The 15340-nt window shown below is 37.6% G+C and overlaps 1 protein-coding gene across 5 annotated transcripts in view; it reads left to right on the forward strand.

Moving 5' to 3' along the window:
• Positions 1–15340, forward strand: part of NAA16 (N-alpha-acetyltransferase 16, NatA auxiliary subunit) — a 66915-nt gene that overhangs the window by 40128 nt on the left and 11447 nt on the right. For 2 of the 5 annotated variants that reach the window (XM_050766112.1, XM_050766113.1), the window contains 4 exons: positions 4725–4797; positions 7773–7942; positions 8279–8431; positions 11427–11555. In XM_050766112.1, coding sequence (XP_050622069.1) covers positions 4725–4797; positions 7773–7942; positions 8279–8431; positions 11427–11555 — 525 coding nt within the window. Of the gene's footprint in view, positions 1–4724; positions 4798–7772; positions 7943–8278; positions 8432–11426; positions 11556–11845; positions 12272–15340 lie in introns of those variants that run through there. The other 3 variants (XM_050766114.1, XM_050766115.1, XM_050766116.1) reach the window with 3 other exon arrangements.

The following is a 15340-nucleotide window of genomic DNA, read 5'->3' on the forward strand; positions in this document are numbered from 1 at the left end:
AAAATACAAAAATCAGCTAAGTGCAGTGGCATGTTCTAGATAGTTGGAAGGCTGCAGTGGGAGAACCACTTGAGCTTGGAAGGTGAAGGTTGCAGTGAACTGAGAGTGCATCACTGCACTCCAGCCTGGGTAACAGAGCGAGACCCTGTCTCCCTGCTTCCCCGGCCAGAAAAGGAAATCAGTTTTTGGTTTTTTTTTTTTTTAAGATAGAGTTTCACTCCTGTTGCCCAGGCTGGAGTGCAGTGGTGCGATCTTGTCTCACTGCAACCTCCACCTGCTGGGCTCAAACGATTCTCCTGCCTTCCCCTCCCAAGAAGCTGGGGCTACAGGCATGGGCACTACACCCAGCTAATTTTTTGTTGTATTTTTTTGTGGAGATGGGGTTTTACCATGTTGCGCAGGCTGGTCTTGGACTCCTGGGTTTAAGTGAGCTGCCCGCCTCAGCCCCCCAAAGTGCTGTGGGATTATAGGCGTGAGCCACCGCACCCAGCCCCAAAATGTTTAAAGGCTCTAAGAAGAGGTATACATTAATTTTGGACTTCCATATTCACTGATGATAGAAAGTACTTGTTTTTTAGCCATTCGTTTGTGAGTGTCAGGCTCTTAAGTGAAGACGTTCAGTGAGTCAACATCCACGCTTGCCTGGGTTGGTACACATGCCTTTGGTTCCATTGAAGTTGGACATCAGTGCTCATGTGCTTTGAATATGAATATTTGTATTTTCACAAAGTTGGGGAAAATACATAAAGCATTGATGTGTGTTTTAATTAAATGAGAAAGTTTGTAAAGTACTTGGTTTGAATATGTTCAAGAAATGGTAATTTCCCCTTACTCTCTAAATTAAATGGTAAGTCCCACCCTTCTCACACCTCATCTCTGTAGTTACTTTCATTTTATTGTCACTGTTCTTGGACAGTTTACCTCTGTAACTAGCCTCTTTAGCACCAAAATTATCACTAGTAGTTGTGCTTGTATCAGAACCTAATTCAGCAATTTTGGTCCTTGTTGATAAACGAGTATACTTAATTTAGTAACTTTCATATTGCAGTGGCATTTTAAACCTGTGATTTGTCTCTTTATTGTGAAAAAAATGTGTATCAGATATGATGTTGTGCGACTTTGTCTTTAAGATTAATAAAGAGTTAACTCTTACGTAGAAGCTGGTCACCAAGGACCTACTTTAGGAAATTATAACAGTTATAGTACTATCTTAGGTTAGATTTTGTTAACCAAGATAAAAAGCTTCTTCTATCTTGATCTAATGTAGCTGTTAGAAGAAAGTAAACCAGGAGAAGGTGGCTGAACTTGGAAAATTTTTCACATTGTAGGAAAAATTTGGGCCATAAAATTTAAGGTGGCCATTTATGTTTTTGTTGTGATCTCAGATACTTAAGTGGATTGGCTTTCTTGATTTTAAAATAACGGAGGCAAAACACTGTTTTAAAGAAGAATAGCTATTACATATTAATTTGTCATATTACACACTACCTAATTAAATATAAATGGTAAGTAAACTTGGGCAAAATAAGTCTTATACTTCAGTAAAACTTCTTAGATTCACTTTCATAGAAAATTTAGAAAATTGTTCACTTAATTACTGAATGAGAAGTAACTGTAAGGCCGGGGGTGGTGGCTCATGCCTGTAATCCTAGCACTTTGGGAGGCCAAAGTGGGCAGATCGCTTGTGCTCAGGAGTTTGAGACCAGCCCGGGCAACAGGGCAAAACCCCGTCTCTACAAAAAATAAAAAATTAACCAGGTGTAGTAGTGCATGCCTGTAGTCCCAGCTACTCAGGAGGCTGAGGTGGGAGGATGGCTTGAGCCTGGGAGGTGGAGGTTGCAGGGTGCCGAGTTCATGCCACTGCACTCCAGCTTGGGTGACAGAGTGAGACCCTGTCTCAAAAAATAAAAATAAAGTAACTACAATGTAAATTTTGGCTTGGCACGGTGGCTCACGCCTGTAATCCCAGCACTTTGAGAGGCTGAGGTGGGCAGGTCACCTGAGGTCAGGAGTTCGAGACCAGCCTGGTCAACGTGGTGAAACCCCATCTCTACTAAAAATACAAAAATTAGCTGGGTATGGTGGCGCACACCTTTAGTTCCAGCTACTCAGGAGGCTGAGACAGGAGAATTGCTTGAACCTGGGAGGCAGAGGTTGCAGTGAGCTGAGATCACGTCACTGCACTCCAGCCTAGGCAACAGAGTGAGACTCGGTCTCAAAACAACAACAACAACAAAAATATATATAAATAATATATTCAAGAAGTATGCCTAATGAACCAGAATGATCAGTCCTTTGTTGGATGATCAGTCCTGTTTTTTTTTATGTAGGAGATTTCCTATGAATTTTCCATTATCTTTTTCTCCTTGTAATCAGATCTTGTTTCGAAATTCTGAATCTGGAGATCTGTTTTATTCAGAAGTATTTATATTCTTTTTTGAAGGATTATGTGTAACTTCATTGTATGTTTTGTGGTACCCTTTATTGTTAAAATTGACTTATTTAAAAATAGGTTTTGTCCCTTCATCTCTACTAAAAATACAAAAATTAGCCGGATGTGGTGGCGGGTGCCTGTAATCCCAGCTACTCGGGAGGCTAAGGCAGGGAATTGCTCGAACCCAAGAGGCAGAGGTTGCAGTGAGCAGAGATCGCGCCACTGCACTCCAGCCTGGCGACAGAGTGAGACTCCATCTCAAACAAACAAACAAACAAACAAAAACATAGATTTCACCCTAGAGATGCATAAAGGTCTGCCTTTTTAAAAGCCACCTCTAGGTTGCAGTTTTAGCAACTACCAGTAGATGGCACAAGTTCCTGATAAAAATTACCTTCATAAGTTTAACGAGTATTAAATTTCTAAGTTTGTAAAAAAGGTTTTTAAGTTATAGATATTCTAGGTGAGATTGGTGGAGAGGTTATGGTGGGTTAAAAATGTCTGTTAACTTTAATTTTGCTTTATAGTAAAAGTCTTCTTGCAATTTTTTAAATCAGTGGTTCTCAAAATTCTTAATTGTGTATCAGAATTTACAGACGGCTTGTTAAAAACAGACTGTACAGGCCGGGCATGGTGGCTCACACCTGTAATCCCAGCACTTTGGTAGGTAGAGGTGGGAGGATCACTTGAGCCCAGGAGTTCAAGACAAGCCTGGGCAATATAGTGAGTCTCTGTCTCTTAAAAAAAAAAAAAAGTTATGAGGGCATGGTAATACCTGCCTGTAGTCTTAGTTGCTTGGGAGGCTGAGGTGGGACAATTGCTTGAGCACAGGAGCTCAAGGCTACAGTGAGCGACGATCACACCCCCGCACTCCAGCCTAGGTGACAGAGGGCGACCCTGTCTCTTACACACACACCCCAAAACAGATTGTACAGAATAGTATTTCTAATAAGTTGCTAGGTGATGGTGACACTAATGTTGACAGTATTTTTATTAATAATCTGAAGATCACACTTTCTGAACCACTGTTTTTAAAATAAACAATCTCTGTTTTTGTTTTTGTTTTTTTTCAAAAGAATATACCCATTTTCTACCTACCCTAATGTCTTTGGTCATATTTTCATTGAGTATGTGGTACCTGTACATACATGTTTTAGTGAAGTCATAGTATGTGTACATTTTTTTTCACATTCTGCTTTTTCTGTTATTTACACGTTCCTTACTGTTAATGTATAGTCCTACTTTATTTCTGCATTGTCTGTCCATTGAACTCTACTAGAGAATTCCGCCGTATACTGCAGCATCCTGTGAGAAAGCTATCATGTAGGCCTGAAAAGTGTTATAATTTGGCCTTGTGTTTTGACTAGTGTCTAGGATGGTCAGTGGTTTCATGGACACTGTCCCGTGTCTTTGTGGCGTAGGGAGTAATCTGGATTCAAAATAAAGCTAATTAAATTATACCTTCTGATATTAAATGGTATGCGTGAAGAGGTTTCTTTTGTAGCCATATATGCAAAAATCTGTTGAGTTTGTGACACATGATCACTTCAGTGTCAGGGGAACCTTAGTGAATTTTGGTTAGTTTGTAAAGAGGCGTAATAAGAGGGAAATAAGAGAAATATAGTTGTTTTTCTGAAAATAAAGATGTCTAAAGCCACAGTTTTCACAAAACACTTAAGAAATATGTCAGATCTTATTTCTTTTAAAATACAGAACGCTTTATGAATGTGTGTGTCCTCCCCATGCCAGTCTCTTTATTTTTCCAGTTTTGGTACATGTACTGCTGTAGTGAGCACCAGACCTTATTTTGTAGTAGGTAGATAAGTAAATTGGTTAAGAAACCCCATAATTGTAGTAAGTACAATACAATTATTATATTGTAGGGTTGCTAACAATAATAAGCAAAAGAGTCTTTTTAAATTTCACTTGTTTTCAAACCTTGAATCATTTCACTTTTTTGTAATGCATGACATTTTTGAAAACCTGAATATTTATATAATGGATGCATTTGTCCATTATAGCAGTGGTCCATTATTATTATTATTATTTTTTTGTCTTGTGAGTGGTCCGTATATATAGCAATGTCCATTATTTTGGGTTTTTTTTTCAACCCCTTTTCCAAAGGGAAATATTCATATTAGGAATGGGGACAAAGCAGATACCCTAATACTTTAATTAATGTATAGTTCTACAATAAGCTGTATATTTTCCAAATGTAATTTAAACCATAATAGGTAAAAATACCTTCAATAAGATATTTTTAAATTTTCAAAATATGTTTCTTTAACAGGTTTCTATAATCCAGGAACTTGTTACTAATTATGAAGCCTCTCTTAAAACGTGTGACTTTTTTAGCCCATATGGTAAGTTTAAATTAGATTGAATTGGAATCTGATTACTCATTTCATTTTTAATCACAGTAATGCTCTTTTATGTATATTTTGTGTATGCTACCTAATGGCTACTTAATAAATTGGTGAATGAAATGAGAGCACTTTCAATCTTACTTAATTTAAATTTTCCATAATCCTGTGAGATGGGAGTTAACCTTGTGCGTTTTTGTTTGTTTGTTTTTGAGACAGAGTCTCGTCCTTTCGCCCAGGCTGGAGTGCAATGGCACAGTCTTGGCTCACTGCAACCTCCGCCTCCTGGGTTCAAGCGATTCTCCTGCCTCAGTCTCCTGAGTAGCTGGGATTACAGGTGCCTGCCACCACACCTGGCTAAGTTTTGTATTTTTAGTAGAGATGGGGTTTCACCATGTTGGCCGGGCTGGTCTCGAACGCCTGACCTTGTGATCCACCCGCCTCAGCCTCCCAAAGTGCTGGGATTATAGGCGTGAGCCACCACACTTGGCCTTAACCTTGTTTTAACATGAGGAAACAGACTTGAGAGGTTGAATGGCTTGCCCAAGACCATGTAGTTAGTTTATATTGGAACCTGTTTTTCCTGAATCCCTAAATTCTCTGCTTTTTCTACCCTCTTACTACTTTTAATCCTGTTAGGTAGGTCCTTTGTTTCTATATTTGTAGAGGCATATATAAATCAAGGCAGCTTACTTTAGAAAACACTCTGTGATGTTTTCAATCATGCACATGGTAACTTCCAGGTTCCTTATGTGTCCCTTACATGTCATTACTCTTTGAGTATTTTTCTAATGTTTTTTGAGAGACGGGGTCTCACTGTTGCCCAAGCTGAACTTCTGGGCTGAAGTGATCCTCCCACCTCAGCCTCCTGAGTTGCAAGGACTACAGGCATGTGCCACCACCTGGCTAATTTTGTGTGGAGGGGGGATGGGGGTGGGCGTGGGGGGGGGTTTTGTAGAGATGGGATTTTGCCATGTTGCCCAGGCTGATCTTGAACTCCTGAGCTCTAGCGATCTGCCTGCCTCAGCCTCCCAAAGTGCTGAGATTACAGGTGTGAGCCGCCACACTCTCTTTGAGTTTTTTAAAGGCACATTCCAGACTTACTGTTTCATCTGTAAATACCTTAGTGTGCATCTGTATTTAAAACACTTAAACAGAAGAAGTCATCGCAGTGCTATGTCACACAAAACCTCATAACATAATATCTGATACCCAGTCTGCATTCAGATTTCCCCCGTTATCCAAAAGAAGTCTTTGTGTTTGGTTTGAGTATGGATCCAGTAAAGGTTCACACCAAATATTTGGTTATTATGTCTCCATAATTTGATTGTTATGTCTCATTATTTTAATCTAGAACAATAACTCTCCCCTCCCTTTCAAAAAAAAACAACAGTGATTTGTTGAAAGGTCATTTGTCTTACATATCCCATATTCTGGATTTGGTTGATTGCCTTTTCTCATGGTATCATTTTCTGTATTTCACTGTCATTCATACTTCTTGTAAGCTATAGTTAGGTTTACATGCTGGATTAGATTCAGGTTCTGTTTAAACACGGGTGGTGCTTTGTATTTCCTGTTGTGTCATATCAGGAAGCTTGAGACATTCTGGTTTTCTCTCTTTTTTGATGTTAACATTGATAAAGATTCAGATGTTGTCAGCCTGTTATACTCATTAAAAAGATCCATGACAGCGGAGGGGGTGGCATGGTGGCTCCACACCTGTGATCCCAGCACTGTGGGGGATGCTGAGGCAGAAAGATCTCTTGAGGCCAGGATTTGGAGGCCAGCCTGGGCAACAAAGTGAGACTCTGTCTCTACAAAAAATTAAAATGTTAGCCAGGTTCGGTGGTTCTCATCTGTAGTCCCAGCTACTTGTGAAGCTGAGGCATGAGGATCACTGGAGCCTAGGAGTTCCAGGCTACAGTTAGTTATGATCATGCCACTACACTCCAGCCTTGGTGACAGAACAAGACAAAAATTCCTCATTGGCCTCTCAGCCATTGAAGATCATTGCCTAGATCTGTTGTTGATTGTAGTAATTTCTTCTGCATTTGTTAGCTGGATTTTTTCTTATAAAGAACTTTCCTTCATCAAATACTTGGTTCCCTTGAAATATAGTTTATATAAGAGGAACAGAATGGATGCTTAACTCATTGCCTTTATTTTATTATTTGTGTTTTAATGTGTGCTATTGTATGTTTACATTATCATGTCATTTGGTCAGCTATGTAGGAGACCTGTTTGTTTTGATGTAGTGTGGGTTTATTCACTCTTTCCTCCTCATTTTTACACCAGTATGTCTTCCTTTCTGAAATCCATTTTGAGAGCTTGATATATCTTTCATCTGCTCCTCTGTAGTTAGAGGGTACAGGATGGGGAACAGGATAGAACTCAGATAAGTGTATGTATATGACTGCTTTTTTAAGAGGACTGGGCTGTGTTTTTTCTACTTAGGTTTTTGTCAGATGGCAGGGTTGTTGCTACTTTGTCAGGTGTGTCTTTTTCCTATAGGTCATAATCTTCAACTTTGGGTATCCCTGATTTAGTATTGAAGCCTGGAAAATGGTAAGCCATGGCAGTTTGGCAGTTCTTGCCTCTGCCGAAATCTTGCAGTGGTAGTTAGGAAATCTCTTTGCCAAGTTATTTTCCTTGACTTTTCCTGGTCTTGCTGCCCTTTTGCTTTCAGGCTGAGAGTTCACAGAATTAGATTGATGTATGTCTTTTCCCCAGCATTGTTTCTTTGGAGTGAGATTGGGGTTAGAAGCCTGTCAAAGTACAATCTTGTTTCTCTACGTGGCTACCACTTTTTGAATTTTATGAAGTCATACCTCTTTATTTTGAAATTAGTTTTTGCTGAGTTTTTCCTGCTTGTTATTATTGCAATAGTCATTAATTTCATTATGAGTTAGGAGAGAGAAAGTATGCAATTTGCTTTACATTCTTCCTATAATAATTTAATATTTGTTTGATTGCAGAGGATGGGGAGAAGGAACCCCCGACAACACTACTTTGGGTTCAGTATTTCCTGGCACAGCACTTTGATAAACTTGGACAGTATTCTCTGGCTTTGGATTATATTAATGCTGCAATTGCTAGTACTCCAACTCTAATAGAATTATTCTATATGAAGGCAAAAATTTACAAGGTAAAATCAGAATCCTGCTTTTTGAGTAGTTGAAGAATTCAGCTACTTTAAGAATCTTTGGAGTTTTTTCTTTGTGGAAATAAGTTCTAGGGCACCCTGATAATCTTTTTCTAATAATTCTGAGTAGTTTCATGTTATATTAATTGTATAATCGGTGTGTAATTAGATGTGTAATCATTTGAGCTCTTAGTAAGTGTGAACTGTAATTTTGATTTCTAAATAAATTTGACAGAAATGGTGACAGATTTCTTTTTGGTCTGTGTAAATTATTTTCCATTTTATTGTACTCATATTCTCTTGATTATAAATTGTGGTTCCTTTAATTATCTTTTGTAGCATATAGGTAATCTCAGAGAAGCTGCAAAGTGGATGGATGAAGCACAGTCTTTGGACACAGCTGATAGATTCATCAATTCCAAATGTGCAAAATACATGCTTCGAGCAAATATGATAAAAGAAGCAGAGGAAATGTGCTCCAAGTTCACAAGGGTAGGAAATAGCATACATGAACATATAATTGTCTAAATTAAGACGATTTGTGAAGTTTGCCACTGAAGTTCATAAAAATTCATTTTTGTTATTATTTTTTAAATCCCGTTTAACCCGTATCCTAAGAATGGTTTCTTACTGTGGTTGTGTATCTGTGTATGTGTATCTGGCAGGGGATGGTTAAACAATAGCAAGAGCAAAATATCTTGGTACATGTATAAACAGTATGCCATACTTTAGCACTTACGTGTAAAATTTGATTTATATCTCAAATTCTTTGTCCCCCTAGTAATTTGTGACTGCTTTTTAATTCTGTCTTACTTTTTACTTGCTCATAGAGTTCTTTCTTTGTAGAACTAATTGCTGTGAACTAGTCTTTGTGACATTCAGGAATTTAAGTTTCCTGAGATGGGCTACACATCCATCCCTTTTCCCTCCTTCATGATTCCTTTATATCCTTTTCCACATAGACTTTCTGTTATAATACATGTTTATGGTTAAAAATATAAGTAGACTAATGAACAGAGTAGAAAGCTCAGAAGCAGATTTCACACATATTTGGAAAATGGGATATACCCAGAGATACCATAAAAATCAGAGATGAAAAGATATTGCTGGGACAATTAGTTACTTCTATTGGGGAAAAAACCCGCCAATATCCCTCTCTGTCACTGTACATGAATCAGTTCCAGGTGGATTAAATATCAAATATGGAAAGCAAACCATTCATACTTATAGAAGAAAATATATAGGAGTTTATCTTTAGGATAAACTAATTCTAATATAATCTAACATAATCTAAAATTTTGCTGTACACAATCAGTTCCAAGATCAAATATGGAAAGCAAACCTTTCCAGCTTATAGAAGAAAATATATATGAGTTTATCTTTAGGATAAAGAAGCATTCTTTATGCTTGAGGTAGGAAGCATTTCTTGACACCAAAAGCATGTAAAGTAGAAGAGAAAAATTGAACTGGGCATGGTCGCATGTGCCTGTAGTCCCAGCTACCACATGGGAAATAGCACTAAGTTCAAAATCTTCAGTGCCCTTTCCACTATATCACAGGTTTGAAATTAAGAAGAGAGTACAAGGAATAAACATAAAACCAATTATGTTTTCAGAGAAAAGTACCACATGGAAGGCCAAGGTAGTGATCAGAAGTAAAATACAATTAAATATGAAGTATACAGGTTGAGCCTCCCAAACCTAAAATCCAAATTCCAAAATGCTCCAGAACTTGAAACTTTTTGAGCACTGGTATGGTGGTCAATGCTCATTGGAGCATTTTGGATTTTGGATTTTTGGGTTTGGGATGCTCAACCAGTAAGTATAATGCAAATATTCCAAAATCGAGAAGGTTTGCAACATTTCTGGTTCCAGACATTTCTGATAAGTGATACTAAATCTAGTGATTTTTAAGAAAACAAAAAAACCCAGAGATACTGGGATGCGACTTTAAAGGCACAGGAGAATGAGAAAGAAGGTGAGAGTTGGTTATTTAAGGAGAGTAGTCACCAAAATCTGTGGCTCGACTTGCTCATCATAACTGCGTCTGATCATCCACTTTTGACAAGTTGCCATGCTATATGGCAAGGTTGTTCACTTTATCCACACTAGTTTGTTGGCCAGGCAAATCCATAATGTGTGATGAACAACATAATGAGGCAGGGGAAGAAAACTGCAAATGACCTGGAATAATCAGGATATATCTGCTTGCTAATAAATGAGTGAAGGGCGCATATTTCCTTCTCGCAGATTTTTCAGTTTAGAATTTTTGTACAGAGTTGCTGATGCATGTTGGATAGTTCTAGTTGATAAACTTTTTGAAATGAAAAGTAATACATTCCTCTTATAAAAATATGTGGCCATTAACAAAATGGAAAATACAACACAACCATAGTGAAGACAGAAAATACATCAACATTTCTCTTCACCCAGAGATAACTAATTTTTAGACTTTTAATGTGTTCTGAAAATTGAACTGATACACAAAATGTGAGTAAAAACTGTAGCCTGAAATCATCTATGTAAGTGTACCTTTGCCATCGTTTCCTGGGGTCAAAATATATTTTAAATGTCTCTTCTAAACTGTGACAAAACTTGAGTATCCTTGCACTTAATATTGGTTAATTTATGTCTCACACTTCTCTCAAAATTTTTATTGAGCCTGAATTAACAAATTCAGTTATTTGGTTTTGTCAGCCCACTGCAAAGGAGAAATATTAAAGTAGAAGAGTTGGCATGAAACAGGAGATGCTGATAGAAGCAGACATACGGGCACAAAGAAAGTGACAATGGAGGAGGGACACTGGGAAACCAAAAAACAGGCCTGCAACTATTACTAACAGATTTGACAAATACTGAATATACATAACAGTGACCCCGAGTCAGCAAGGAAGGCTGAAATAGCTTTTGCTTGAAGGGAGAAGATAGACAATACTTCATATGACACTTTCTTAAATAGATGAAATAAAAACTTTGGTGTTTGAAAAACTAAGATTTAGTAATTTGGAGTCTTTTCTATGAAGAGTGTTGAATACCCCAGCAGAGCTGGGTAAATAAGACATCATGTATATGTGTGTTTTCCATCTGATAACTGAGATGGCTCCTAAGTGACAGGTCGGTAGCAGACAGTGTGGATGTACTAGACAAAGATGATTCACATCCCGGGTGGGATGGAGTGGGACGGTGCAAGATTTTATCACAATACTCAGAATGACATGCAGTTGAAAACTTACGAATTGTTTATTTCTGCAGTTTTCCCTTTAATATTTTTAGACCATGGTCGACTGTGGGTAACTGAAACCATGGAAAGCGAAACCTTGGATAAGGGGAGACTATTGTAATGTAAAACCATGTTTGGAAACATACTGATATATTTGCTAATTGCTGCTATTGTCATGATAGTACTGTAGCCCTAGTTGTAAAGAGGAAATGATTTTTAGGATCTGTTTCATTGTTGCTCTCTATAGTTTTGAATGCTTCCATTTCAGGAAGGGACATCTGCCATGGAAAATCTAAATGAAATGCAGTGTATGTGGTTTCAGACAGAATGCATTTCAGCTTATCAGCGTCTGGGGAGATACGGGGATGCCTTGAAAAAATGTCATGAAGTAGAAAGGGTAAGTTGTTAGAATTTCGACTTCAGTTTTCTCTGTAAGGTGATAAAAAGCAGGTAGATTTCTACACGGGATCATCTGCCTCTTCTAACTTCTCTGGGAGCTTCATTGTGAAAAAAATTCTTGATCTTTAACCTTCTTTACATTCAGAAGTTGTAAACAGTGGATTGCTTTATTGATCCTCAAGTGATTATGCTTTTGACATGTCTATATATTTTTGTCTGGAGGAAAAAGATTGTTAGTAAACTATTATTGCTATTAACATAAATTCAAAATTTCTGTTCCCTAATTAGGCCATTATTTGATATTCATCACCACCCTAAGAGGACACACAGCTGATGGCAACCTCTTTCCCCTTTAAAACATCAGGATCTGGTCCGCAGTCAGCCTCTCTCCAGTTTGTCTTCCCAGGATATTTGCTCTCACATTCAGTATTCTGTATAACAATCTATGGCCAGTTTGCAGGCTTATTTTATTGCTTGCTTTTAGGATTATGTGTGTGATGTGCCTTAGTGAGGGGACTTTTCTTTTCCTTTGTGTGAATTTTTGTTTTCCTGTTCTTTGTCATCTCTGAAGCACTCTCCTTCCACATGGACCACAGGAGGAAAAGAGCCGCAAATGCACCCCTGAGGCAGTCCTCAGCAGCCCTCAGTTGTGGGGGCAATCGGCACCACTGTTCCCATCCTGACGCAGTATAGAACCACAGGCATCGTAGTCAGGTGAGCCTGATGTCTGCACCGTGGCAGTCACTTTGGCCTTTTTCCCATGTGAAACTTCTGAGATTACCCACAAGGAAGTCTAAATTTTAGGGGGTGGCTTTTGATGGGGACTGGAACTAGGATTATACCCAAGCATTTTTAGAAATAACCTAATTTTCGCTGTTTTTGTTTTTTGTTTGTTTGTTTTTCATGCCCTTTTAAGCCTGGGCTTGATGGCTGCATCTCTGGGGAAAATCCTCCTCATCTCCTTGAAAAATATGAAGCCCTTGGGATGATAGGTGAAATATCCAAGCATTCTAGTTAAATCAGGCTCTTGTTTCCTTGATGAAACCGCAGATCACTAGGTTGTTACACTCCCTAGAGGACCATTATTTTAAGAGCATTCTGCTTGTTATTAAGGAAAGATACATTTTTATTAACTAGGACATTCTCAGTGAGAAGTAAATTGTTTCCCTTATGAAGAGGCTGCTATAGGCACTTAGGAATTAGTAATTCAGCAAGACCATAACTGGAAATTTACCAGATTTTCTGTTTAAATGAAATTTGAATATCCTAAGGATCATTATAGTTCTGAACTTCTTGAACTTAAATTTGATTTCTTCTAACATTGATGACTATATTGCTTTATTCTTTTTAATTTTGAGAATTTTTAGAATATGATAAGTAGATCTTCCATGACTAAGTTTCATTTAGATTACGCTTTCCCTTAAATTTTTAGTGATTTTGGCTGAGTTGCATGGAAAAAAATTCCGTAATGTCAGAAAATCTACTGACATAGTTCAAGAAATTAAGTGGTAAAAAGCATTTTTGAAGAAAGAAACTATAGGAAAATCATTGGTTGTCATAGATTAAAATGGCAGAAATCATCACCCTCTGGTCATGTTACATAATTATTGTCACTGGAAGCTTTAGGGTTTACTGTTAACATTTGAGATAAGAAAGAAGTAGAAACATTAGAAAAGAACCTACTCTTATGCCACTTGTAAGCTAGTCTAAAATGAATATATCCATACTAAAAGCAAATAAGGCATCTCTTTTGTAGATACTATGTATATTCTACATGTGTGGTTATATGTAGAAACGTGTTTCGTATAAATAGGGTGACTAAATAGGTTGATGGAATGATTAATGCTTAATTTCTAATATCTAAAATTTCTAATATCTAAAATTCTTAATGATAAAATTGTAAGGATTTAGGAATAATTACAAGCTTCAGATTTATTATAATAGGTATCTACATGAGTTACCTTATGCCTGGGTTTTAAATATTTTAATAAGGACACGTACACCTTTCAGAAATAAAACTTTGCAGTTTACCTTCTAAATAGAAGGTTAGTGAATTGTGAAATAAGTTCAAATAAAGGTTTGGTCTTTATTCTGCTTTGAAGAAGTCATTCAGGAGTTCTTTTGTTGAAGGCAGTTTCAGCCAGGATACATACTGCTTTGAGCTCTTAGTAATTGGATTTGAAAAGTTGGAATTCTAGAATAAGCTAGTGTAGTATCTTTTCTGTTTTCATCTTGCCCCACCTCATAAGATTTTAGGGTTATATTTTAAGGTTTTGTAGTCCAACCCAATCTGATGTTTGAAACTTGAGTTTTATTAAAACAAAACGTTCTTCAAAATGTTAGATTTAAACTTGTGTTCAGAATAACATTTGAACCTATTTTATCTTTCAAGAATTGGGTTTTCTTTCTTTCCATTTTTTTTCTTTTACTGTTAGACTTCTGGTGATTGGATTATCATTATTTTAGAGTGCTGACTTAGATATGAAACAGGGCAACAATATATATATTTCTAATTCTTTAATAAGACCTAGGACTTCTGATAGATCTAAACATAGGAAGATCATAACTTTGTCTTCTACTGTATCTTAATTTTTATCAAATTGACAACATGCTTTATAACAACAGATTCTCTATTAAGTAAATTGAGTTGCTTATTTTCCTGGTTGACCTAGTTATTTTTTAAATCCAGAGGTTTTTGTTGCCTCTCTTTGTATAAGCTCTTACTAGTCACATCTGGGAACCCTGAGAGGTAGTGGGAAGGAGAATCTGGGCTAGGAGAGAGGTCCTAACAGAGCGAGACTCTGTCTTAAAAAAATAAATAAATAAATAAAAATAAAAAAGAATGGCTTTTTTTTTTTTTTTTTTTGAGACAGAGTCTCGCGCTCTTGCCGGGGCTGGAGTGCAGTGGCGCTATCTCGGCTGACTGCAAGCTCCGCCTCCCGGGTTCTTGCCATTCTCTTGCCTCAGCCTGGCGAGTAGCTGGGACTACAGGCGTCCGCCACCACACCTGGCTAATTTTTTTGTCTTTTTTAGTAGAGACGGGGTTTCACTGTGTTAGCCAGGATGGTCTCAATCTCCTGACCTCGTGATCCGCCCACCTCCACCTCCCAAAGTGCTGGGATTACAGGCTTGAGCCACCGCGCCCGGCCTGAACGGCTTTTCTTAATTCTTGCTTAGGGGGAGAGAGTTAAGGGCATGAGCTGTATGTTAAGATTTGAATACTTAGTTTTCTGCAGTGAGCTAAGTGATTTTTATCACGCCCTTCATGTTTGGCCAGAAGGTACAGGGAAACTAACTTTATCTGTTGATGTTGTGTAGCATATTTTTGTGTTTTGAGACTGAAAAATCAACCCAAGGGGGAGCTTCATGGTGATGGATTAGTTCTGTTTCTTATGGTAGTGGTTACATGAATCTACAAATGATAAATCACATAGAACTGTACACACGTTGTACCAATGTCAGTTTCTTGGTTTTGATACTGTATTGTAGTTACGTAGGCTATAACCTTTGGGGGAAACTGAGGGAAGGATATACACCTTTGCTACTTCCTCTGTATCTATAACCCCAAAGAAAAAGTTAAAAAAAATTCAACCCAAGATTATTTAGTTGTTTCTATATAGTGTTCTGCAATATACTGTTTTTTCAAAAGCAAATATTATAATCAGCTGTGGCTGCAGTATCCCACTTGTTTTTAATGTAGCCATATTCTGTCTATCACCATTAGTTTGTTATGGAGTGATTAACAAGCCAGGTTTGCTTGAGGCTGAGTGGGTTCCCAAGACA

Source organism: Macaca thibetana, chromosome 17 (assembly GCF_024542745.1).
Source record: "Macaca thibetana thibetana isolate TM-01 chromosome 17, ASM2454274v1, whole genome shotgun sequence".
NCBI classification, from domain to species: Eukaryota; Metazoa; Chordata; class Mammalia; order Primates; family Cercopithecidae; genus Macaca; species Macaca thibetana.